The sequence below is a fragment of the Athalia rosae genome, chromosome 2 (assembly GCF_917208135.1).
Source record: "Athalia rosae chromosome 2, iyAthRosa1.1, whole genome shotgun sequence".
Taxonomy (NCBI): domain Eukaryota; kingdom Metazoa; phylum Arthropoda; class Insecta; order Hymenoptera; family Athaliidae; genus Athalia; species Athalia rosae.
In genome coordinates this window covers 16,151,946-16,176,103 of record NC_064027.1, presented here as the reverse complement: position 1 = coordinate 16,176,103, position 24,158 = coordinate 16,151,946, and the positions used below count along the sequence as shown (strand labels likewise).

General features: G+C 37.8%; 5 protein-coding genes across 14 annotated transcripts in view; 4 read left to right on the top strand and 1 right to left on the bottom strand.

Moving 5' to 3' along the window:
* The window catches only part of LOC105692038 (venom metalloproteinase 3), a 38,147-nt gene extending 33,255 nt beyond the window's left edge, over nucleotides 1-4,892 (top strand). For 3 of the 4 annotated variants that reach the window (XM_012410937.4, XM_048649258.1, XM_012410936.4), the window contains exons 12-18: nucleotides 583-709; nucleotides 835-999; nucleotides 1,165-1,291; nucleotides 1,378-1,482; nucleotides 1,574-1,725; nucleotides 2,204-2,673; nucleotides 3,407-4,892. In XM_012410937.4, the coding sequence (XP_012266360.2) occupies nucleotides 583-709; nucleotides 835-999; nucleotides 1,165-1,291; nucleotides 1,378-1,482; nucleotides 1,574-1,725; nucleotides 2,204-2,673; nucleotides 3,407-3,543 (1,283 nt within the window). In that variant the 3' untranslated portion in view covers nucleotides 3,544-4,892. The remainder of the gene's footprint in view (nucleotides 1-582; nucleotides 710-834; nucleotides 1,000-1,164; nucleotides 1,292-1,377; nucleotides 1,483-1,573; nucleotides 1,726-2,203; nucleotides 2,674-3,406) is intronic. The other variant, XM_048649259.1, reaches the window with a different exon arrangement.
* A 684-nt stretch (nucleotides 4,893-5,576) lies between these two features.
* LOC105692007 (dipeptidase 1-like) lies at nucleotides 5,577-10,726 on the top strand. Of its 3 annotated transcripts, none has more exons than XM_012410872.4 (11): nucleotides 5,577-5,727; nucleotides 8,309-8,456; nucleotides 8,565-8,727; nucleotides 8,828-9,111; nucleotides 9,239-9,296; nucleotides 9,402-9,578; nucleotides 9,693-9,783; nucleotides 9,865-9,940; nucleotides 10,032-10,182; nucleotides 10,295-10,410; nucleotides 10,548-10,726. In XM_012410872.4, the coding sequence occupies exons 1-11, from the start codon at nucleotides 5,724-5,726 to the stop codon at nucleotides 10,606-10,608; spliced, it is 1,329 nt and encodes a 442-aa protein (XP_012266295.2). In that variant the 5' UTR covers nucleotides 5,577-5,723; the 3' UTR covers nucleotides 10,609-10,726. The 3 variants fall into 3 exon arrangements, with proteins under 3 accessions (XP_012266295.2, XP_048505223.1, XP_048505222.1); XM_048649266.1 differs by lacking the exon at nucleotides 5,577-5,727 and adding an exon at nucleotides 6,941-7,062; XM_048649265.1 differs by lacking the exon at nucleotides 5,577-5,727 and adding an exon at nucleotides 7,964-8,107.
* Nucleotides 10,727-10,766: 40 nt separating this feature from the next.
* Nucleotides 10,767-17,183, top strand: LOC105691990. The gene is made up of 11 exons (XM_048650930.1): nucleotides 10,767-11,445; nucleotides 12,141-12,213; nucleotides 12,322-12,476; nucleotides 12,783-13,025; nucleotides 13,157-13,360; nucleotides 13,465-13,624; nucleotides 15,481-15,623; nucleotides 15,800-16,054; nucleotides 16,168-16,392; nucleotides 16,833-16,998; nucleotides 17,082-17,183. The coding sequence occupies exons 1-11, from the start codon at nucleotides 11,352-11,354 to the stop codon at nucleotides 17,152-17,154; spliced, it is 1,791 nt and encodes a 596-aa protein (XP_048506887.1). The 5' UTR covers nucleotides 10,767-11,351; the 3' UTR covers nucleotides 17,155-17,183.
* Nucleotides 17,184-17,334: 151 nt separating this feature from the next.
* LOC110117370 (phospholipase A1 member A-like) lies at nucleotides 17,335-20,725 on the top strand. Of its 2 annotated transcripts, XM_020855930.2 has the most exons (6): nucleotides 17,335-18,605; nucleotides 18,884-19,029; nucleotides 19,336-19,587; nucleotides 19,678-19,920; nucleotides 20,145-20,304; nucleotides 20,409-20,725. In XM_020855930.2, exons 1-6 carry the CDS (start codon nucleotides 18,367-18,369, stop codon nucleotides 20,503-20,505), a joined length of 1,137 nt encoding a protein of 378 aa, XP_020711589.2. In that variant the 5' UTR covers nucleotides 17,335-18,366; the 3' UTR covers nucleotides 20,506-20,725. The 2 variants fall into 2 exon arrangements, with proteins under 2 accessions (XP_020711589.2, XP_048505225.1); XM_048649268.1 differs by lacking the exon at nucleotides 20,409-20,725 and having other exon boundaries at nucleotides 20,060-20,201.
* LOC105692013 (ornithine decarboxylase 2-like) lies at nucleotides 20,511-23,619 on the bottom strand. Of its 4 annotated transcripts, none has more exons than XM_012410879.3 (8): nucleotides 23,386-23,619; nucleotides 22,528-22,766; nucleotides 22,349-22,425; nucleotides 22,055-22,227; nucleotides 21,678-21,978; nucleotides 21,310-21,549; nucleotides 21,008-21,219; nucleotides 20,511-20,917 (listed from the first exon to the last, which is right to left on the bottom strand). In XM_012410879.3, the coding sequence occupies exons 2-8, from the start codon at nucleotides 22,703-22,705 to the stop codon at nucleotides 20,824-20,826; spliced, it is 1,275 nt and encodes a 424-aa protein (XP_012266302.2). In that variant the 5' UTR covers nucleotides 22,706-22,766; nucleotides 23,386-23,619; the 3' UTR covers nucleotides 20,511-20,823. The 4 variants fall into 4 exon arrangements, with proteins under 4 accessions (XP_012266302.2, XP_012266300.2, XP_012266301.2 ...); XM_012410877.3 differs by having other exon boundaries at nucleotides 22,528-23,134; nucleotides 23,386-23,618; XM_012410878.3 differs by having other exon boundaries at nucleotides 22,528-23,134; nucleotides 23,411-23,618.
* Nucleotides 23,620-24,158: the final 539 nt, after the last annotated feature.

The window sequence follows — 24,158 nt, the reverse complement described above, 5'->3', positions numbered from 1 at the left end:
CGACATAATAATTGCAGGAATCAAAAAAAGCGATATGCTACATCCATGATTTTTTTACTCTGTACTGATCTTAGCCACTGCAGTTATGAATAATATGTATACAATAACTAAAAATTAACACCAGATGCATGTCGCTTGCATAAGGCTGGCTTCAAATATTATACATTAAGTTTATTAACGTAACGTACGAACTAATATTCTTATGCATACAAAATTCACGATACTATGAATCAAGTAATATCTGTCTCGAACGTAGGAACTGAAAATTTACTCTTCGAATATAAGAATGATAAAATGAAAAACCAAACGATTTTTGGCTCTCAGATCTTGATCTCTCGAAGTCACGTGACTGCGTTGAAGGGCACAGATATTATTTTACAATACAAAAGCCATTAACAAATCTCATTGCTCTGGTATTAATTTAACATTCCATAAAACAACGAAGCTTATTATACTATCAAAATTCAAATAATATAACGACAATCAACCATCAAACAATGTCTTACAAAAAGAAAAATTAAAAAACAAATCACACTTTGAAAATAAATTTTTGTTATAACGCTATTTCTTTATTTTACGCAGGTTTCGCCTACGTCGGTGGCGCATGTGTCGTTAACAAACGTCTTGAAAAAGTTAATTCCGTCGCCATTATAGAAGACACGGGCGGTTTTAGCGGAATTATTGTAGCGGCTCACGAAGTCGGACACTTGTAAGTCAATCGGTCATTGGAATTCCGGATTCCTATCGATTAATTCATCTCTTCGACAATAACAAAATTTGATAGAAAAAACTGTACTCTTGAAAAGAAAATGATAAAAAAAAAAAATTCCGCAGACTCGGCGCGGTGCACGATGGTTCTCCACCCCCGAGCTACCTCGGTGGACCCGGTGCGGACAAATGTCGATGGGAAGATGGTTACATAATGAGCGATCTTCGGCACACGGAAAAGGGCTTCAAATGGTCGCACTGTAGCGTGTCTTCGTTTCATCATTTTTTGAAGTACGTCTCGAAGTTATTTTTATCAATGAATTACCGTTTCGTCGTAGTATAGTAAAACGTTACGTTCTGCAACAGTTTAAAGAAATAAATGAATAAATAAATAAAACTGTTGAACTTGTATAACTGTATCTAATTGTGGAGAATAATTGCACTTATATTTTTCAGTGGAGACACGGCTACATGCCTCTTCAACGCACCCCACGAAGATGAAGCACTACCGAGAGTTTTACCGGGAAAACTTTTGTCGCTCGACGCACAATGTCGAAAAGATCGCGGAACGAGTGCATGCTTTGTGAGTTGATCAAGTTGTTATTGAGTCACATGTTGCCACGACCAATGGAGATATATTTTTATGCACGTTACTTCTAATACTTACAGAAAGATGATCGGGTTTGCGCTCAACTTTTTTGCTTCGATGCCGGTTCGGGTTATTGCGTAGCGTACCGACCAGCGGCGGAAGGTTCTCCTTGCGGCGATGGGCAGGTGAGATGATGCGAAATTTGTTTCTCGCAATGCAATGACGAAAAACGAAAGAAACAAATTCGAATTTCAATTGTAATTTCTTTAACCGCAGTATTGCCTGAACGGAAGATGCGTAGCTGAACACGAAAATATAATTCCGGATTATACGCAAAATGTACCAACGTATGTTCGTCGAGAGAATATCTACAACCCGGGTCAACAAAATCATCCATTATACTCGCAATATAACACTACAGAGAACAGGTAACTGGGAAATTGATACAAATAATTCAAACGTAATGAATCAATTGGTGGAGTGATATTATTTGTGTGGCATAAGAATTATTTATCTAAGTTACGGAATGATAAGAAAGAAAACAATAAGGTAATTCGATTGCGAAACAGCAATGAATGTGGGGTAATTTTTTTTTCAACGCATAGCATGAAAATCAAGTAGTCCTCGTAACCCATATTTATGATTATATGAGCTCGAAGGCTTAACGCGCGAACACATTTAATCAGATAATTGATATCGAGCCCCAAAAAATATGTTGCGAATGGTATAATGCATTGGTCAGCGTGTAACGATTTTTTGGCGGAGTTTTTATCTGTTAATTCTCCAGTCCACAGGGCGTTCGATCATTATATATATGCGACGCTCATAATCGAGCAAAGGTGACGCTCATCGACAAAATACTCGATGAATAGTGCAATGTTATGTTTTATATTATATGCCAAACAGGTACACATGGGAGTCAACGACAAGCAGCAGTTTACCAACAAAATATAATTTGCTCCGATTTCCGAATACATTGAAATTGACGACTACCGATAACAGATTCAAGTATTCTTATTCGTTTACAACCGGATCGACTACGATAGCTACGACGAAGTTGATTCCGACAACAACAACAACAACAACAACAACAACAACCCCGACAACGACAACAACACATGCTACACCGATACTGACGTACACGCAAAAAATCGCGGATAATTTTGTCCCCGATAGCGAGACACCTAAAAAAGCTTACACCTATTCAAGTTACTTGTTTCATTATTTTCCGACGACGAGTTCCCCGTTTGAAAATTACAATAGTCAAAACGATATTAGTTATCCTAAACTAACACAATACAAGTATAAAAATTACATTCCATCGACAACACTTGGAACCATCGGAGCCCAAAATGGCCAGCAAATTTATGGTCGTGGTAAGATAGCAACGATAAAAACAAAACTTACTACATTCATCTAAGCATGGCCATTTCTGTGACTCTAAAGACTTTATACTTATGCTCTAAGACTTGATGAATTTTTCCAAATTTTCTTACTACCTCAAATATTTCTTCAGCTTTGAGGTTTCTTGTTTTAGCTAATTACTCGCAAATTCACCCATCAGGTATCTAACATTTGTCGTTACTTTATTTATTTCTTCATGGATAACTACTCCATGAACGAATCCCGCATAACAAGTCTTATAAAAGGCTGAATATTGATGAATTTCTGTTGCAAATGTAAGGCCCATAGCAGTGCAGATCGATGTGATTTTTCGACGAAACATTAAATTCAACATAAAACTTATTTTTTTCATTTCAAAAAATGGTCAGTACTCGAGTTGATGATGCAGAAACACTTTACACAATTTAATTAGAAAATTGAATTTATTATCAACAACCGACGTACCTTGTGTTCTAACAGATGGAATTCTAGATAACATATTTTATTGAACGTTAAAAAATGAGGTGTCAGCATTGTGCAAACTCAGCTGTACATGCCGGAGTGGATTACGGACTACAAGCTTTTCATCCTTTATTCTGTTACCATCTATTTATTTCAGCCACTTCACCACGTGACAGTGAAGGCATCCTTCTTCGCCAACTGACTGCTTCAAACCATATTAAAAGTATGACCAAATTATAATTTGAAATTGTTTAATTTTTCCAGAAACAAAAGGCGATGAATGCATAGACTCGGGAACAGACTGCGCCGAGTTAATCAGCAGGCTGCGGACGTGGTTGTGCCATTTGCAATCTGTGAAGGAACGTTGCTGTGCATCCCTCAAAGTACTTTGCAGCACCTAACAGCAGAGTCTCTGTTCACCAGCATCCAATTTTTTATTATATCGAACAAACATATAGAATCCATTTATCTTTCACTCGCATATTTTGAACAAAAAAAAACAAAAACAACAAAAATAATAAAAACACAAGAGGCCACAATTAAGGTATCACTTCTCCTAGATTTGTGATAGTAGTTATTTCGTTTGTACCCCCATGTATGTTCTTTTTTTGAGGATTCGTCAAATCACAATTTTAACGAAATATAATTTTATTTATAGACAGTAATTCATGTTAATACAATCGAAATGTCTATTAGACGATGCCTCGTATGATAGCGGGTGTTAAAAGTAACCCGACAAGAAAAATCAATTTGATCGGACTTGTTTGCTGAAATAGCTAAGCCATGGAAACAAAACTGATCAATACTTGAAGATTGTGGCCACTCCATTGTATCGGAGATAAATTCACTCATCAGTACTATGGGACGGCGTGACAACGCAAGGTATTAGTAATTTTAAGCGAAAGAATCGTCACATTTAAAAGCTGATACGATATTAATTTTGGATATATATGTAATAAGACTAGCAAGGGATATTCATTACGTGAGAACTTAGAACTTTAAAAAAAAAATAGCATCAGTGGAAAAAAAATAAGTAACACCCCACGAGCATTTCGATCAATCACCAAACAAAGATGATATCAAAGCAAAGGCAACTCTTAATTTGTCCAAGTTATCGATAAATTTGTAAAATACTCAAAAATACAACGAACAAAACTGTAGAAAAATTGTCAGTATCCCGTAGGAATAATTCACATTGATCATACATAAGATTTCATTCTAGAATTCAGAGATATATCTTCTTGAAAAAATCCTGATATTATCAAACCTATCGCATAGAATTATACAAACTAGCACCATAGATATCTAGCTCTAGGAAACACAGAAAGGACCTAGAAATTTTTTTTCAAACACTAGTTGAGTGGAATCTAAGATCTCAATTTCATTAAAAAAGGTTATTGATTTATCACAGATTACACCACATTTTGTATATTTTAATATGAGATGGAACTTTGACAAGGATGTACAAGAGTAATGAGAGTAATGGCAACATAACGCCACCGATGTTTTGAGAATTTTCAATCTGGAAAGTTACAAACTGAGAAATTTTCTAAACTCTGAATCGTGCTAAGTGAAGTGCAGAATCACAGCAACCGAGCGAATGTAGAGTGTTAAAAGACAGAGAATGAAAAATGATGATAGAAACATCTATTGTAAAGAAATATCAATTTCATTAGCATTGTACTATAATTAAATACAGTAAGTATAGATAATAATGTAAAGAAAATAAATAAACCAGCATAATATCTTATAAGTGAGTATAATGAATAAATAAAAAAAAATTTATGTTCACATTTTGTGCCACTGACAATGAGATTTATGTAGGCTTCAGTGACACATTGTCATTGTCGACCACAACAAGTGGATCGAGCAATTGAGAGCAATTGTTGGAAACCTGTTAACACCGGATCAGATTGTTGTGTCATGAATGTAGATTATGCCAAGATCTCTTAGAGCTCAGACGAGGAACCTTCCTTCTTTATAAATTTTGACAGGAAAATTTAGGAACAGAGACGTCCGAGCAATTTAAAATTCCATGTTCCTAACCTGCTTTTGTAGATTGCTGCTGGATAGCTCGTCCGGTAGGAAATACTACCCACTAACGATTGTTGCTGCAACTCGATGGTCGACCTGGATATTTCTAATGACAAATACTTTTTGCGAATCAGGGCTCTACAATTTCTGATTAAGCTGACTTGTTGTTGGAACTTGTTGCGCCTATATCACCCGCTCAACAATTTCAACAGCCACACAACAATCCCAAGACGTGTTACGCGCGCGCGCGTATAATCTTGATTCACACGTGAGCTTGACATGGCGGTAAAAAGACCGGATCCTGCTCCCGATTGGTCGGAACAGATGTGATTACTCTCGCGCGTTATTTTCTAAACGTGCAATTGCGCATTGACTGAGGAATCGACCGTAGAATCCAAAAGTGCTTCAATACAGCGTTCGACTTCAGTCAACGAATGCAGTAATAATCTCGGAGGTCTTAAGCGAACGGGATAAGCAGGAGCGTAACAGTCCTCCAGAGAAATCGTTGCGTCTTCCTCTATCGATAATTGACGATCATCTCTTTGAAATGGGTATATCGAACTACTAGTCAAATTATTTTTCAATGCATGCAATTATAATTACCAAAATTTTAACATCCATAAAGTGCCGGTCCAACGCATCAGCGCATGTAGAAAAATTTCAAATCATTCGTATGCTTCGATACAAATATTGAGCATTATCGCATACCGAAAATTTTCCCAAAGTCGCTCGTCCTCCCTACACTAATCTGTATTAAACAACGAATAGCTGCGAAATAGATACGCCATATTACAACATTACATGAAACAAATTCGAGATTAAAAGCTCGTCCGTCAATAACTAGTAAGAGTCTGACGTAGAATGTTTCTATTGCCTTTCGGCAGTAGCGTCCGCATAAGATTCTCTACATACATGAAAAATCAATTCGTAAAAGTAATATCATTTCTACTATTCTATTGGAATTTATCACCTTCATCGCATTACTTTCGGTTAAACGCGTCTCGGTGTAAGAATAAACAAGTAAATAAGTATAATCACATTCCGGATATAGGATGAAATTCTCAAGTACAATTAGCCGATCCTGACGACAATCCGCGAATTATGTGATATCACTTGGAAGCTTATCGCAATCCATCTCAAGAACCTCGCGGAGTTTAATAATTATCAATGATTGTACGGTATTTATACTGGATCAACGAATGACTGTAGAATGCGATAATACAAGGGTATTTTATGTCTTATACCTCATGCGCAGGCCTATTATACGGTTCTGCATGTCAGACCTGCTGCAGCGGAATGAATTAATGAAACTAGGAGACCAAATGCAACATGAATCTGTTTCAAGTATGCCGTATATTATGTTTCATTTTGAATGAGTCCATTGTAGCGCTAACAATATACATATAACAGAATCATCGGGAGTGTTAAAAGGTAGGTAATGCTTTGGATTAGATATATGTATTTGGGGCATTCTATGTCGAAATGGTAATTGGATCTTTTTGTAGCAACTACCTTGTTTAATGAGTACATGTGTAATTTCTCTCTAAATAAAAAAATAGGTCATGCAAATAGGATAATTTCGAATATCATCGTCGTGCATATCTCCCATGATCGCCGTATAGTTGTATGGCCGTATACGTCATATTAGTGCTTGGTGAAAAAAAAAAAAATTATCTTATCTATCTATATACAATCGCTGCGTCTGATAAGAATATTACCATCGCTTTCGTTCAGATATCGAATAAATTCTTCTTTTGTTCATCATTAAAGCTCGAGGAGTAATCTGTGCGTTTACCCCATACATTATTGACTGCATGCCGTTTCGTGGTTTATTCGAATCACCATGCCTGATTATGTAAACGTTTTTGGACTTTTTCACGCCACACGTAAGTACAATAATACCATCAATGCTATAAACGATAACATAAGCTTAACTAGTTGAGTTTTCGTGCGGGCTAAAATTTACGAAATATATGCGCGACATAAATCATTATAATTAGATGTGCGTACGGTCGTGTGTAACAAAAGAGTTATATAGTGGAGATAAGAAGTGCAGGTGGCAGAGGCAAAAACGAAATTTCAATTATGATTTGTACGAATAAACTGTTAAATTTCTTATTTTGAGAATGGATGGAATTTTTATGAAATACCTATCTGATGGAATATTAATCGTAATGCTATCGTGATATGTGTATTCATCTACTCAAGTATGTGCGTACATGTTAATATTTGGAGATATTGTGTTCCACTTCTGCAGCGAGAGCGATAACCCTTGCAATCATCGTAACCTTCAGTTGAGCTTTGAGAAAAACGGGGATGCCACTATAGCGACGCTATAAATATCAATCATTTTATTTATCAATGAAATCCACAACAGAACGATATAGCAATGGCGATCGCACACGTGAACATCAGGGAAAACGGAAAAATCACATTTCTCGAAAATCCTCGGAAAAATGGATTCAACAATTTCTACATTTTTTTATCGCGCTAGAAATGTGACTATACATCTTGCCAGACATGTGGTTTTTCTACACGTATATGTTGTATTCTATTATTTATTTAAATGTATAAATATTGGAAGCTATCAATAGCCAATTGCCACTATATCGCCCTATGTAGTCCCGCGGTATACGTACACATACTATTTGTAAGCGGAATGAATTTAATTAAATTAACGATATCGATAATTTTGTTAGACGACGCGTCCCAAAACCGGCTCTGGCAGGTGTTCACCGTAGTGAAGTTAGAAAGGTCTGTTAGTTCATTCTTATGGGCGAAGAGGAATCGTAGTATTGATAAAATTTAAAAGCTCCACTTTCGCATATAATTATACCTATAATACCTATACTTACGCTGACGTTATTGTGATGTTCCGTGAAACTTTTATTTTGCCCTTTGTCGAAGATGGAGGAATGTCGTTTAGAAGAAGTAATTCACAGATTATGAATAAATAGGATGTATAATAACACGACGTAATGCGAGATTATAGTTTTTTTCCGGATAAATGATATACACCAATGCACGTGACAGATTTGAGAACAAACTTTCGCACTGTATCCATACTATCAGAATAGTGAAAATAACGAGTGGATCATTACAGGTATCTTTAAACTGTCATTTTCATTACAGGAAGAACTCTGTACATTAGCACAGCGGTTATCGTCGTCCTCTTAGTATTTATAATTTCATTGTCCGTCGGACTATCCAACTCAGCATCGCCACATGAAGATACATATGCAGGAAGTCAAGCACTTACGACCGCGCCGCTGATAGACGGGTAATCAATCTCATCGCATCCGATGTACAAAGTCTTAGATAATCTTTTGATTGCGGAATTTCAATAACTGTTCTTTCTTTCGATAACGCATCGTCTTCCGGTTTCCAGGCACAACGATTTACCAGAAAACTTGTACTCCAAGCTCAACAATAAATTGGCTGAGTTTAACTTTACCGAAAATTTGAAAGAAGATAGCGTTTGGGGTAAGGCGGCCTGTTCCTCATGTTACACCGATTTGCCTCGATTAAAAACCGGCAAAGTTGGGGGTCAGGTGAGTTAGTTCTCCTGTAAAATTTCGCCTCTGAATATCTTCGAGTTTATCAACTGAAACCTCATCGACGATGTGGATGACAATAACTCGATTGTTTCAGTTTTGGGTAGCGTACACGAGTTGTGATTCGCAGTACAAGGATTCGGTTCAGTTGACGCTGCGCCAAATCGACGTTATAAAACGACTGATCAAAGCGTACCCCGATGATCTTGAACTCGTGACAAAGGCCGAGGATATCGAGACGACATGGAAGAATGGGAAACTCGCATCTCTTATTGGCATAGAAGGTGGACATTCTTTAGACTCAAGTTTGGCAGTTCTGAGACTTTATCACGAACTCGGTGCCCGCTACGTGACTTTGACCCATTCCTGCAATACGCCGTGGTTCGATTCTTCTCCTCAATACAGACCTGAATGCTGTCTAAAAGTTTGAAATCTCGTAGGAAGATACAACTTTGTTCGTTGTACTTCGAAATAATTTTTCTATCGATAAAATATTTTTCATTCACAGGGCTGATGGGTCACCGGCAACTAAGGAACCGGTTCACAACCTCACTGATTTTGGCCGGGTCAGTTCATAATTATCTATTTTCATTGGATTTGTATTTTAACCCTTTGAAAACATACCCTCCGTACTTTTCGCTCGCCAATCAACTGTTAATTGCTATTCACAGACTATTATTTTGGAAATGAACCGCCTCGGTATGATGGTAGATTTGTCGCACGTATCTCACAATGTAATGCGAGAGGTTCTGGCTACCACGAAAGCTCCCATAATATTTTCTCACTCATCAGCCTACGCGATATGCGATCATTACAGAAACGTACCGGACGACGTGTTGGATTTGGTGGTGAGTTCCTAATCGTATATGTCGACCGACTTTTTGCTACGTAGTCTGCGCTGAGATCGAACGTTTTTAGTAAAAAATTTCACAATCATATCGCCGATGATCTTTTATTTCCAGAAAACAAACAATGGAATTGTCATGGTAAACTTTTTCAGCGACTTTGTTAACTGCAATAAGACGAGAAATGCTACCATAGATGATGTAGTTGGTAATTCAATAACATGCTTCGTTATATCGATTCGACAATTTTCAAGTCATCGAAAAGTTGATTTTTTTTATTTCTTTTTAGCTCATATCAATTACATCAGACAACGAATCGGGCCAACGCACGTCGGAATAGGTGCAGATTACGACGGAGTTGACGTGTAAGTAAACCACTCCGATATTTCATATTCTTACCCACATTTATTATCCTAATCCCTTCGGGTATTTTGTCATGTGTAATTTTTTCTTTAGAATGCCAATCGGGTTAGAAGATGTATCGAAATACCCGGATTTGTTCAATCGTCTTTATGCAAGAAATGAAGACGAACCAGAATGGAGTGCTGAAGATTTGGAAAATTTAGCTGGAAGAAATCTTATCAGAGTATTTTCAGCAATCGAAGAGGTGAGTAATTCGTACAATTTTTTCAGAGTTTTAAAAACCGCGCGAGTTTGATTAGTTTACAAATAATGTGGTAAAATTAATTTACATCGATTTCTCTTAATTTCCTTCGTAGGTGGCCGCATCCCTCGCAACTGAATCGCCAAACGAGGATATTATAGTCGTTGAGGAATTAGCTGACGCTCAATTGGCTGATAAGTTGTCCCCCGGAACTTGTCAAACGGCTGAAGAGTAAGTTACACTAATTAATTTGATTTTACATTTCATATATTCATATACTCTACCAATAAAAATACTTCACTTGATACGTATAGTTTCTGATTGGAAGCATAATCAAAGTGATTACCATGCGTATTTTCTTCTTTCAGATGGAGTCATTACGTTGCCCCAACACCGGAACCTGCCAGCAACGACACGACGAATTCATGAAACGTCCGTAGACTCCCGAGGTCTGGATGCGAATGGTTTTCAGTTATCACTATGATTTAAGCTCTACATTATACGATACAATAAATGAATGTGGACATTAGTCTAATTTAAAAACAAAGCAGTTTATGATATAATTCTCCTATCATGTTCGCGAATTCACAGCGTATAACAATTCATGTCGCTCGATATGACTGATTGAAGGACGCCGTTTCTAGTCGAACAATATAGTTGATATCGACCCGGAGCAAACATGTACGTATTATCGAGCATGTACAGGTTTCTAAATGAACTTTTTGGCCTCACGATATCAGAGCGTTGCGTTATGGCTCCATGGTTAAGTTCTACCTACGACGATTGAATAAAGGAACGTAGATATTACAGTGATTTGAAAAAAAATTAGTTAACAATATAATTCTCCAATCAGATTCGCTAATTTACCGCGTTCGATTCATGTCGTCAGATGTGACCGATTCAAGGACGCCGTTCAAAGTCGAACACTTATTTCACCTTCATTGACCTGAAACAAGTATGCATAGATCGGCTCTATGTTCACCTGGTCGCGATAGAAAAGGCAGGCATACTTTTATCGGTGGTTCAGATGGTAACCAATCAAATGTGCGTTCACAAGATCGTTCTCCGCGACATAGCTCTACAATTTCGCTTGATTATCGTCTACTCCGACTACAGTGCGGTGAGCAAATAAATAAATAAATAAATAAATGAATAAATAAATATATAAATAAATGATGGCCAAACTTGATAACGGAATTGTAAGTCTGGTGTGTATCACATTCGTTGCAACGTTCATCTTCCGCCCAACAACCGGATTATTCATTGGTACGTTAAAAACAACTAATAAGGTGAAAGACAAAACTTTGTGCATGTATGCCATGTTAGTTTGGTCAATGCTGATTACCCAATTACCCATTCCCAGGTGTGGTAACAGTTGCATAGCTTATTAGCACAGTCCTTATTTTGTGTTGTTAGTAAGCGGTTATATACATTTCAAAACATGAAAGAATCTATAAAAATCAAGTGCGCAGGCAATTAAAATAGTGGTAAATATTTAACGTTCGAAATCACTGCGGATTACATATTGTATACCAACAGTCTGCGGACGCACTCGAACGATTCTTTGGCGATCCGCAGCTCCTGCAATTTAACATCTGGGGAAACAGAAAATGACAGATATCGTTGCATGACACGGTTAATCTCGAGGTATATTTGTTGCGGAGAGTAATTTTTCATAACTTCAGTGACTTTACAAAGTCAATGCTGCAAAAATGCAATATTTCCATCGACCAGATATTCATTAATACAAATTACTGCGATCTGTCTATTGTTATCACCAACAATACATACGTAAATCATTATATCACGTTCACAACGTTGTCGTGTATGATTCCACCTGAAATAACAATTGCACGAAATAGTATCTACATATAGAATACACGCGGGGATAACAGTATTAGATGAATCTGAAAATCTGCAATAACATTGATTACATTTTTTTAATACTATCGTTATTACAGATAATTCGAATGACATAAACAGCAGTTTGCAGAGTGAAAATGGAAGGAGAGTTCGCCTCTTTCTCTACACTGGGTAATAATATAATTCGAAGAAAATCCAAGATGTGACCAGCATCACCATTGTATTTATTTTCTTCGCCGGAAGTCTTAAGCTGCATGTGAATACCGGTTGTTTTTTTAGGTCTAGCATATCAGATTCGGAATCGACTTCTTTCTCGGGTAACATGATCGGAAATTTCGTGAAGCAAATTGTCGAAGCGAAGCCATTCGTAACTCTGTATATCCATGGCTTCCAAGAAAGTCCATTCAATGAAAGCGTGCGCACGGTAGCAAATGGTAGGTATAAATGGTTTGATAATCGACTGACGGATTGCCGGCAAACGTAGACTTCGAACTTCATGTTGCAGCCAAAAACTTGGCTTTCATGTAAACCCAATTCTAACTCAACGACTCTACTATACCTCATACTATAGAGGAAGACAATCACATACCGAGCGGAAATATTAGTTTTCAAAAAAAAACCAATTGCATACAAAACCGTTCGATGAGTTGAACCACCTAATCGTCATCATTTTGTTGGTCTGACTATAAGAAATACCCAATGCGGATTCAGAAACAATTAGGAACATGTTATTGTTTCAGCGTATCTCAAGCGCGGTGACCATACTTTTCTTCTTGTGGATTGGAGCGATTACGCGTCCGATAATTACCTTTTGACATTATCGTCGGTTAAAAGAATAGCAAAAGCTTTAGCTGCACTCCTCGATAGACTCGTAGCAAACGGTTTTGATTCCGAGACTCTGCACATAGTGGGTCATTCGATGGGAGCACAAATGGCAGGATTTATCGGGAGGTTCACAACATTCGAAGTACCTAGAATATCCGGTAAGTCATGAAACGTGTGATTTATCAATTGAAATCGAACAATTGTAACTGTGACATTTCTAACGTAATTTCAACTCACCGTCGGCTAGTTTTTTAATCACTTCTCATTGGATTCCTCGAAAATATTGAAGGCTTGGATCCAGCGTCTCCAGGATATTATCAATTCAACGCCGAACACCTGAATCCAACCAACGCACGATTCGTCGACGTAATTCACACCGACGGTGGATTTTACGGAGCTTATCCTGCGACTGGAACCGCTGACTGTTTTCCGAACGGTGGAACGCGCCCTCAGCCAGGATGTTCGTTGATCGGATTTCCTCTGACTCCTAAAGGTATCTAATGAGGTGGTGGAAAGTATAAGGAATGAAACGGATACCAGCTGCGAGAATCTGGTGATACATTTACCCTCAAATTTTTCGTTACGAAAAACAAACAGATTTATGCTCACATTGGAGATCCTGGCGATTCTGGGCCGAATCGGTTCTGAACGAGAAGGCCTTTCTCGCTGTGAAATACAGCAGCTATGCCTCATTCTTAAATAAACCACGTGGTGATAGAGAGACGACTTATTGTGGCTACGCGATGCCGAACACAAGGTACGTACGAACAAACAATGAGAGAGATCTGAAATAAAAGTTAGAATTTATTCGCAGAACCGGTGAATATTACTTCACGACGAATGCAGCGTCGCCATTTGGAAGGGGTGACAATGGCATAAATCCCAACTGATAAAAATAACAGCCGTTATCATTATGAAGACACACGTGCATATTATTGGGTTGTATAAAATCTTCGTGGCCGCATAAAAATGATGTAGTCACGACTCTTTCTATAATGTACATGAAGGTAAAAACTAACAAAAAGTTTACCCGGTACAGTAAAAGGACATGCTCTTCGGATTCTATCGAATTACGATCAGTTGTATGAAATAAAACTTGTCTCGCGTGTACAATCTGAAATTATTAAAAATTAACAAAGCATCACAAAAGGGGAAAAACTTTCGAAACATTACGATTAATGATAGAAATGAACGACGTGACGGATATCGAAGTCTCACAATACCTCTAAATTTTTTTCAATTTTAATTACAAAATGACAAAAGTGGCGAGAGAGAATAAAGAGAACTTCTAGACTGCAGCTCTCATTTCGAACTGACCGCGATGTAAAAATTGAACCGAAATTGAGAAAAAATAATTACAACATACGGACAACGCAATCAATGCAATTGCAATTGCCTCATTCACGAAATATTGCACGCCACTTCACCACTAGCACATTCACCTTCTACGACTGCAGCAGGTCTTCAATCCCGCTCGATGTCTAAAATAGTGTACTGACCGCTACCAGATTTCGGAATGCACCGACAGTTGTTGGTAAACTAAATAATATTAGGTTTGCATATGAAACCTTTGTCCCCGTATTAGTGTAGACTTCAAGGTCTCACCTTGCGTATATCGTGCACGTCTGCTGCGGCAACCGGCGTGATGATGTGGAAATAAGTACGAGGTCATTATCTCGGGTTGCGGTGATAATTAGGCAAATTGAAAGTGGCTTTAATAAAATTGAATTAAAAAAAGGATTTAAAAAAAAAAATAAATAAAGTGAATTGAGGTTGCTATTGTAATCCGTATGCAATTTATTTGTTTATTTGATTTCTTTCCTTTTTCCTTCCCTTTCTTTTTCGCCTTTCGGTTATTCATTTGAACAACCCACCGTATCGGGAGATTGGCTTATATATGATACGGTAAAATCCCACTTCAGGGTTCTCATTTGACCCAAAAACGTTATCACTAATCCCCAGCCCCAATTATGCTCATCGGTTGCATGTACATTTTTATGTACCATTGCGTTATAGTTCGTACTTGTTAATTGTCAAGACGATATTGTATGACGCAAACCAATACTAATTCACAAATTGATCTTATCTGAACGTAACCGAGGTACAACCGCCCGCACCGACACACTTGTACATCAGTAACGTTAAAATAGTCGAATACTAGACATCAGCTGTATCGACAAGAGGTGTACGGATTCAATAAATACCCGTGCAAGAAACGCTGCTGTTTAGTATGCCGCATCGCGAATTCGGTTATTCGCTGTACTTTATTGCTTTCATTTTTTCGAGATTTTGAACGGCCGCCACAGTTACGATATTATACATTTACGTTTCATCTCAATCTGCGATGGCGCTTCAGACTTTGCTCTGTATGATTATGGGGTGTTCGGCAGCTAATACAACAGAAATTTTTTATCTATCTTACCAAGGGTGAGTAAAGGCATGTTATTATTATTTTGTCTCATCGTTCGTTCGATTCTTCAAAGTTCACCCATCCTAAACGAAACTCGTCACAGCTGATGTTGCTATTAAATTTTTAATACGACGATGCGACTAGTTTTTTTACCGGCCGCCTTTTTTTCTCTATTTTTCCTCATTCTAATTATATTATTTCAGGAGCTTGGATCAGGGCATTAGAATTTCACAAAACAATCCGGAAGAATTGATAAAAACCAATGATCTCTCAAAACCTACCATGGTTTTTATTCACGGATGGCACGAAAGCTGTTATAATAACAGTGCTATACACATAACTTCAGGTACATTAAATTATAATATGTATACACAGGTATACAAATACCTGTATACATGTATGATCGGAAGACAAATTTATATTCGATTTGTACATTTAACCATATTCAACGAAACTGAATTTATAATATGGTGGGAAAAAAAAAGAGACGTGTCATGTCTTTGTATACGTATTTTCTTGCAGCTTTCATATCGCGCGGTTACTATAACGTGTATTGTTTGGACTGGAGCTCTATGGCGGGTGAAAATCTGGTTGCGGCAGTTCAAAGCATGTCGATAGTATCGAAAATTGTATCGTCAGATTTCAATAGGATGAGTGAATTGGGTTTATTTTTGGAAAAAACGTGGATTATTGGATTTTCGTTGGGCGCACACATCGCTGGTCAGATAGGAGCAAATATTATTGCGTACGGGATTAGTATACTCGGACGGATCACCGGTTCGTATAATTTTTTCGTCCATCCTTTTCCTTCTCGCATGATACTGCAATAATACTCATAGTTGCGTATTCGATCCGAATTTATTGGGAATTCCGAAAATCGTACATTTCAGGTTTAGACGCAGCTTTGCCCTTCGTCTACATTCCATCATGTCACTGCCATACCCTAGAAGCGAACGACGCTATTTTCGTCGACGTAATTCACACGGACGCAGGAATTTATGGGGTCGATCAGGCAGTTGGACATGTCGACGTATACGTGAACAAAGGAACGAGGCTGCAACCGGGTTGTCCTTTGCTTCCCTCTTCGTCGGATCTTTCTCAACTATTGCCGACCTGTGAGTACAATTAGAGTGAAGCGTAACGTAGCGATAGAATGGAAAAAAACTTTCCCAAGAAAATGGGAACGTTCAAATCCCATGGGAAGAAAGAGGTGGTCGTGAGAAACTGGGAAAACTTGTCGAGCGATAATAACAAAAAACTCGGATTCGTGAGCGAAAAATTAGCGAGAAAACTTGGAAATTAGATGAGATTAATGGCGAAACGCATCTCGCCATCAATTCAATGTGCGGCTTCGGATTTCCGAGCAAAAAACACGCGCGCCAAATAAAAATGCTTCGATTTCGGGGTCCGAAATTGAAAAGAAGCAAAGGCCACACGCAGGACGCAATGCTCGAAACGTTTTCTATTTATAGCCGGACGATGCGTGTTGTGTAAAACGAAGAAATTACGACGTATGAATAGTTGGCTAGAAAAATTAATCGATAAATATTTTCAGATCGATGTAGCCATGACATGTCGTGGATTCAATATGCCGACGCGTGTACAACAAACGGGTCGTTATATATCGCCAGAAAATGCGATAGTTACGCATCGTATCGTGCCGGTCTTTGTGAGAACAACCCTTTGATAAAACTCTGCGGCAACTTACCCGACAGAGATGCGTGAGTTTTTACCGTTACGCAAGACATGGGTATTATGAAAAATTAAACACCTATGTAATGTTCGACATAATTGTTTCTCATAGCATTGGGACTTACTACATCACGACAAACGCTGAAGCTCCTCATGGACGTGGTATAGCAGGTGCGAGTCCTTGAATAACGTACAAATAAAAAGAGACAAAGGGGAAAAAAAAAAAAACGGAAAATCACCCATTGAAATTATCGGTGGTTGAAAATACAACGCCGTCGTTCGATAAAACCAATGTAATTCATGGTGCCGTGACTGATTTGTCAATTTATATGTTAACGGGGAATATCGCCTATCATGTCGTTCGGTAGTCAACTGACCATCGGATCACCCGCTAAGGATTAGCAATCCTCGACGTACACTTATAATACACTTGCATTATATACATTAGGGATTAGCTTTATATTTATTCTACAAATATAAGATCAGATATGGTTTTCCGACTTTGCTGTTCGTATCGTAACACGGTGCGCAATACGTCCCGGTCAAAATACTATACTCAATTTTCAAATATGTCAGCTCTCATTTTAAACGACAGATTGTAACTAGACAGGACTGTATTATTATTGGAAAGAATAATTTAAGACGTTACCGTTGTTGTCCAGATCGAATAGAAATTATAATTTGTAAATCAAATAAAAAATTCTGAACGTGGGAGTTGGAAAATTTAAAAAAAAAGCAAAGCAATCTTCAAAGTGAGTCCGATTGTAGTAGGCAGTAGATTATTAAAGCAACATATATTTGAATGTTGAGAAGTGGTAATCGATTGTAAATCAAACCGGTCACTTTTTCCAAAATATTTTTTGAACTTTATGAAACTTTTACGACGTCTTGAAGGGTCTCAAAAACCATGCTCACAATCAGACCGCTTATTAACGCCAAAGGTTAAAATTTCCAAATGCTGCGATTTATGGTTATCGACAAACAAACGAATAAATCTTCTCTCTTCATAATACCAGTATAGAAATATAGATAACACCGTGTTTCCTGAGTAAATCCAATTTATCCCATTTTTTTTTCTGTAAATCCTTCCGAATTCCTACGATTAGAACGTTGAGGTGTTATTCTTTCATATTCCCATCCCGTGCACCTTTTGTGATCAGCCCAGGATGTACATACGTGATCCAAAATTAGTTGAATATACAACTTAGCGCCCAACTTTTTAACATACGATTCAGCCGAGAAATAGCGAACAACTACAATATAAGTATGTCGATGATACGTAACGGTAGTTCAATTCAAAAAGACGGAAGAGGTAAAACCATCTTTGATCTGTTTGGGATAAACTGTACAGCAGCTGCTGTCTGCGTTTTTATTTTTTCAATATAGTTAACATAACAATGCGAGGATATGAACAAGATAAATATTTGATTGATAGTCCAGGTGTTCTCCAATTCACAGCAAATATGTATAAAAAATACCGTGTTCATTACGCTATATTCACATATAGTATAGATATGGTTCGCGGTAGTTTATGCGACACATTTGCAATATGCATAACTGTTTTTTGTATCATGCCGCTAATCAATGCGGAAATTACTCTCGACCCGGAAAAAATCACGGTTTTTATGTTATCTGGGTAAGTAAAACAACCAATAATGAGCGTATTATCGCACAGTTAATGTCTGACGTGTGAGATAATTCGTCGATTGTAACTCTGATGTTCTGCAATCGCGAGCGGTTTGAAAATAAAAATAGACAGCAAATTTCGAATAAAGTTTAAAGATGTATTCCCGTTATTTCGATCGACGACCTCCTCGTATTTGAATATTAAATGCAAAGATATTGGATCGTAACAGCAAAAAGGTCCTCATTTACCCCAATTTCTTAAGAATATTATTTTTTTCCAACCCGTAGAACCTGTGCTGACAGAAAAATCCCAGGCACCAACCTCCAAGATGTATCTTCATGTCTGGACCCTACGCTGAAAACTGTAATAATTATCCATGGATTTCTAGAAAGTTGTACGGAGGAAGCTGTGTACATAACGATTATAAATAAGGGTAAGAAAAACTTAATCTTTTTGTATCTCTGTGCCCAATCTCGAAAGATAAAATTTCTCGCGTACCACATCTTTCATCAAGTGGATCGAAAATACAGCTCCAAATTTTGTTTAAAAATATCCTGAAAAAACAGAGAAAGATTATTTAAAATTCTTACCGCATTTGCTTAACGTTGTTGAAAATACGCAATTCTATTTTGAGTAGAATATTGAAGTCCAAAATTGATTCAAATTATCCTGCACAAATATTTCTATTTTAAAATTAATCAATTACCTAATTTGTTTCTATTTCTTTCCTACCGTACAGCGTATCAAGGATTAGGAATTTACAATGTGATTTGCATCGATTGGAGTCCGTATTGCACTTCTTTTCTTGGCTATCCGACCGCCGTTGCGTACTCAAAACTAGTGGCAGACTTACTGGTTGTTTTGGTCGCGCATCTAGATGCACGGGGAATAGATCGGACACAACTCGACTTTGTTGGATTTTCCATGGGAGCGCAGGTCGCAGGGATGGTGGGCAATTGTATCACGAATCCACCACTCTATAGAATTATAGGTAATATCCATATCCATATGGATAATATCGATGAAATTACACGTGTGGTTTTTTTTTGGGCATTACATTTAGAATATATCTATGATTTAGGACTTGATCCTGCATCGCCTGGATACACACCTCAAATCTCTGACGTCGGTCATATGACACCCAACTCTGCAACGATCGTAGTCGGGGTGTACACGGATAGGGGATTTTTCGGTGTTTTCGAACCCTGTGGTAGCCACAATTTTTTTCCAAACGGCGGAACTCGAATTCAACCCAATTGCTCGGACGGGCTAACGCTCGACATATTGACGGCGGTGACAGAATTACCGAATTCTTTTTCGTCGGGTGAGTCGATGAATTTCATACGCCACATAGTTTTCGACTATCCATTCCAGTTTATTCTGCTCATCGACGTTTTCTTTCAATGACAATAAAAATCTTGGATCATGAAAAACAAATCTCTGAACGCTCAAAAATATTTCAGGACAAATTATCATGTGTTCCAAGTTCGTATGGACTCCTGAAGATTATGTGAACTATTTTTTTATTCCATTTGATGTTTGACACAGTTTGGTGTTCCCACGTGCAAGCGACGGTGTACTTTGTTCAGGCGATCACGTGTCCAGGCTCCAATCTTGCCGTTCAGTGCGATAGCAATCTAGATTTTTTGGCCGGAAACTGCCAGGGAAATTTGATAGTCGATCTCAACGCGTGTATAGGATCAAATGTGTAAGAGTCTTCGAAATTCCACAAAGTCTAATTTTTTTAATTAGATATTCGTTCCACCGTCACTCGTCAGATTGATATTCTTTTAATTTTACAATTCATTTCAGACCACCTGCAGGATCTTATTATTACCGGACTGATCCAAAAAAAAACGGAATCGGCATTTCAGGAACCAACCCACCGCCATTGATTTCAGTATTATAGATATATTGATTTCAACGTTGATTTATTGATAAAACTCGTAATCATCAGTTTACACATCATACCGTCCATTGGTCGGTGTCAGTCACATATAATAAGCAAGCATAGTTTTATATTTATAACATTATACTAGAAAAACCTTGTGTCGAAGTTAGAGAACTCTTCGTGGGAATATCCTCTCGTCGATCGGGTCACAAGCCATTAAAGGATTGGGATAACATAATCGGTAGAAAAATGCCCCCGATGATTCCTATACTGCTCCTTTTCTCCGTTGTTGGATTGGATTTCACATCCAAAACAGTAGCCCATTCGTTCAGCGGGTCACTTCTCTTTCTCTCTCATTCTTTCGTTGTTTTCGGTTTTCAAAATGGTTTCATTTTTCTCGGAGGCATCGCGTTCGATGTTCAAAGAGTTCCTAATCAGGGAAAAGAAAACAGTAGAATGAAGTATCGACGATGTGAATATTATTCGAGGACTTTAAACAATCCAGCATCTGGTATCTCACCAAACGTTTCTCTTGATATACGAGTACACAGCAGGCAAAGGTAAACCATTGAAGTTACCACCTAAGGAGAGCGTATAGGCGCCCATATTCGGCCATATCAACCAATCACCGATGTGCAATTCAGGAAGAAGTTGATCAGGAATCACGCAATCGTTAGTGTCGAGAGTTGGGCCCCAAATCGTCGACGGGTATAATACTTCTTCCGTTGCTGGCTTTGGATTCGTGAAACAGAATATTTTTTCAAGCAAACTTCACTACTTACTTGAATACCCGATTGGCAAGTTATCATTTATTTTATCAACCTTCATCAGTAGTGTCAGCTGTCGGTTTGGCTTGGCTATTATACTGTCGAGAAATGATCCGAAAACACCGTCGTTCATGTAATACATATGCCGGGTTGTTTTTTCTTCCGGGATCGACCTTTTCCCGAAGACAAGGGATGCCAATGTAAATGCCGATCCAACGTAGTAACGTCCTGGTTCACTAATTACTCGTATCGAGGGATCCACCGTCTCTAGTGCTTTGTTGATATCGTCGGCAAACTGAAAGAGTGAATTTTTCAGACCACCTGACAATTGTCAGACGTCAATTTCACCTCAGTGTTTCATTTGGTAAAAATGACAGAGAGGTAGATGTAAAAATAATTCGGCCGAATAATTTTCTTACTGACCGCGTCGATCGAGAAACCCGTCTCCCCGGGGAATCCCCCTCCGATGTCGATCAGTTTGACATTTTCGATTCCCAGGGACTCCGCGTACTTTATCAAGTCCAATGCAAGCCTGATACCTCGACTGTAGGCCGCTGTCTCGCCGCACTGGCTTCCTACGTGAAAACTGAACCCGTGGAGGTTCAAACCCAGACTTTTTACCAACCTGATTAACTCAGGCGCTTCTTTTGTGACGTCGCAACCGTGCTTAGAACCCAATTCCACCCCCGCAATTTTCGCGTCGCACCGGTAACGAATAATCACGCTGAAAAAAAAAGAAGAGGAATAAGATAAAAACTAGACAATGAGAATCATCTTACCACTTGTCATTGCATGCTCACTTTGCTTCGGGAAAAATGCTCTTGATTTTGTACAATTCCTCCACGCCGTCAACTGTCATATTTTTCACTCCCATCTGCCAGGCGTACTTGATGTGCGAATGTATTTTCACGGTGTTTGCGAAAATTATACGATCCGCTGACACCCCGGCTGCCAACACCTGCTCGATTTCCCCCTGAATGTAACATTCGAATAAAAAAAAAATCATTCGAATCGGAATCGTGTTAACAGAATACTTTCAAGATGCGGGCATGTGAAAAGTCGAATTTCAGTTTGATATGTAAGACGATATGTACCTGAGATGCACAGTCAAAACTGGCGTTGAGAGTAGCAAGTACTTTGATAACTGTCGGATCAGGGTTGCACTTTATCGCTGGAATTCAAGATTACTGAATGGAATTCATGCATTGTGAGATGATTTGAAGCGTCTTCAACTCTGTGAAATTATTTTAATTTTATGACAAAACGAACTTACCGAAGTGTGGTTCGACCCTTGGCATCATAGAGAGCCACTTTCTGTGCTTTTTTACAACATCACCGACATCCAAAACATAAAATGCTTCTTCTTGATTTCTGCTTTGAATTATTTCCTTGATGACTTTAATACTACTATTCGTGTGATCGTCAGTTACTAGTATTTTGTCTAACTTCATATTGGACGTAAAATTGTGCTCTGATAAACTTGTCGGCTTACGGCCAATATTCCCCGAAGATCTGTCAATTTTAAACATGCGTGACTCGAAGATGAAAATTTTTTTCTCCGGGTTCTGATAGCTGCTGCTCGGTTGAAATTCACCGAAATTACACCTCTGCGAAATTATTTGTCTCGTCTTGATATTTTTCGCCTTTATCAATTTTATACAATGAATGAGGTGTGTGTGTGATAACAAATTGAAAGAACACGAACGGTCTTGAATAAAGATTTTAATTGGACTCTCATTATCTTCAAAGCTGAGTCAATAAATAATTGTTCTTAACGCACTACTCAATATCGCAACTAATCTACAGGTTACACAACATTCAATAGTGTTATAGGATTTTGGTTCCACATAATCCTGCCGCATCAGTTTCAAATTATCTACCTGAAAATAACACAAACATACTTCGATCTATTTATTCATAAGTTACTAAATTAATTATAGAATCGAAATTTTTTGCTCATAGAAAGCTCCTAGTACAAACATGATACGCACCCCTAATTGCATGGTATTATACTTATATTGACCAAAATTAATCAGCAAATACAGTAATATTGAACATCTGTCTGCATAAACTTACAATTAATTTTCATTGGATTTGACTGGAGGTGGATGAAGGTATCGGTTAAACTCACCTAATTACAACAAGGTCGTATATACCTGACGATAGGTAGGTACCTATATTTTTTTCCGAATCTGGTACAACTTCAAATCAGTACGGATATCCAATTCAAGTACCCCAAAGATCGAATCCTTACTGTCCAAATAATATTCAAACGCTTGATATTTGTTACACGACTAAACACTATCATGCAGTTTTTGAAGTTCCTGACAAACATCGAACGGCTGTAACGGCAAGGAGAATTTTGAAAGACTGCTAAGAGATTACGGGATTGTTTGTCCGTTTCGTATAGAAATATAACTAATCGCCGTGGTAGGAAATAGCGAGAAAAAAAAACATGATATTATCGTGTAAGAGAATTTGCTTTTTTTGCTACATATATTTGCAATATATTGTATATGATAAAATCAAAAAATGAATGTTTCTCGTAGTTTATTAGGATACTTATCTATCAATTATACTTCAAGGTGATGCGAATTGGAATCAGATATAAAAAAAATTAACGGAAACTTATATTTCTGATAATATTCTAATAACTTGAAACTAAATAAGTCGTGACTTAAGTTATTCTGACTCACAATCGGTAATATTTTTAGTGACTTGAGTAAGTCAAATACTGTGAGAAAAGGGAATATATTACCCCAAAGAAAGTGATAGCGTTTGTATACAAAATTTTGATTTTCAAACAATACACATTTTTCTATTGGATCGAATATGGTGAACGTAGGTTAAATCAGGTGAATAATTTTGTGTTACTTGCATAATAGTGGTATTTAAAATTTTTCA

Coding starts and splice junctions, on each gene's coding strand:
- LOC105692007 (XM_048649265.1), top strand. CDS start 8,047: ATGTTCCGTGAAACTTTTATTTTGCCCTTTGTCGAAGATGGAGGAATG. Junction 9,112..9,238: donor CATTCCTGCAATACGCCGTG/GTTCGATTCTTC, acceptor TTTCATTCACAG/GGCTGATGGGTCACCGGCAA. Junction 9,297..9,401: donor ACCTCACTGATTTTGGCCGG/GTCAGTTCATAA, acceptor TGCTATTCACAG/ACTATTATTTTGGAAATGAA.
- LOC105691990 (XM_048650930.1), top strand. CDS start 11,352: ATGATGGCCAAACTTGATAACGGAATTGTAAGTCTGGTGTGTATCACA. Junction 13,625..15,480: donor TACGCGATGCCGAACACAAG/GTACGTACGAAC, acceptor ATATTATTTCAG/GAGCTTGGATCAGGGCATTA. Junction 16,999..17,081: donor AACTTACCCGACAGAGATGC/GTGAGTTTTTAC, acceptor TGTTTCTCATAG/CATTGGGACTTACTACATCA.
- LOC110117370 (XM_020855930.2), top strand. CDS start 18,367: ATGCGAGGATATGAACAAGATAAATATTTGATTGATAGTCCAGGTGTT. Junction 18,606..18,883: donor ACGGTTTTTATGTTATCTGG/GTAAGTAAAACA, acceptor TCCAACCCGTAG/AACCTGTGCTGACAGAAAAA. Junction 20,305..20,408: donor GCGTGTATAGGATCAAATGT/GTAAGAGTCTTC, acceptor AATTCATTTCAG/ACCACCTGCAGGATCTTATT.
- LOC105692013 (XM_012410877.3), bottom strand. CDS start 22,783: ATGTTTAAAATTGACAGATCTTCGGGGAATATTGGCCGTAAGCCGACA. Junction 21,979..22,054: donor AGCATTTTTCCCGAAGCAAA/GTGAGCATGCAA, acceptor TTTTTTTTTCAG/CGTGATTATTCGTTACCGGT. Junction 20,918..21,007: donor TATATCAAGAGAAACGTTTG/GTGAGATACCAG, acceptor TTCCCTGATTAG/GAACTCTTTGAACATCGAAC.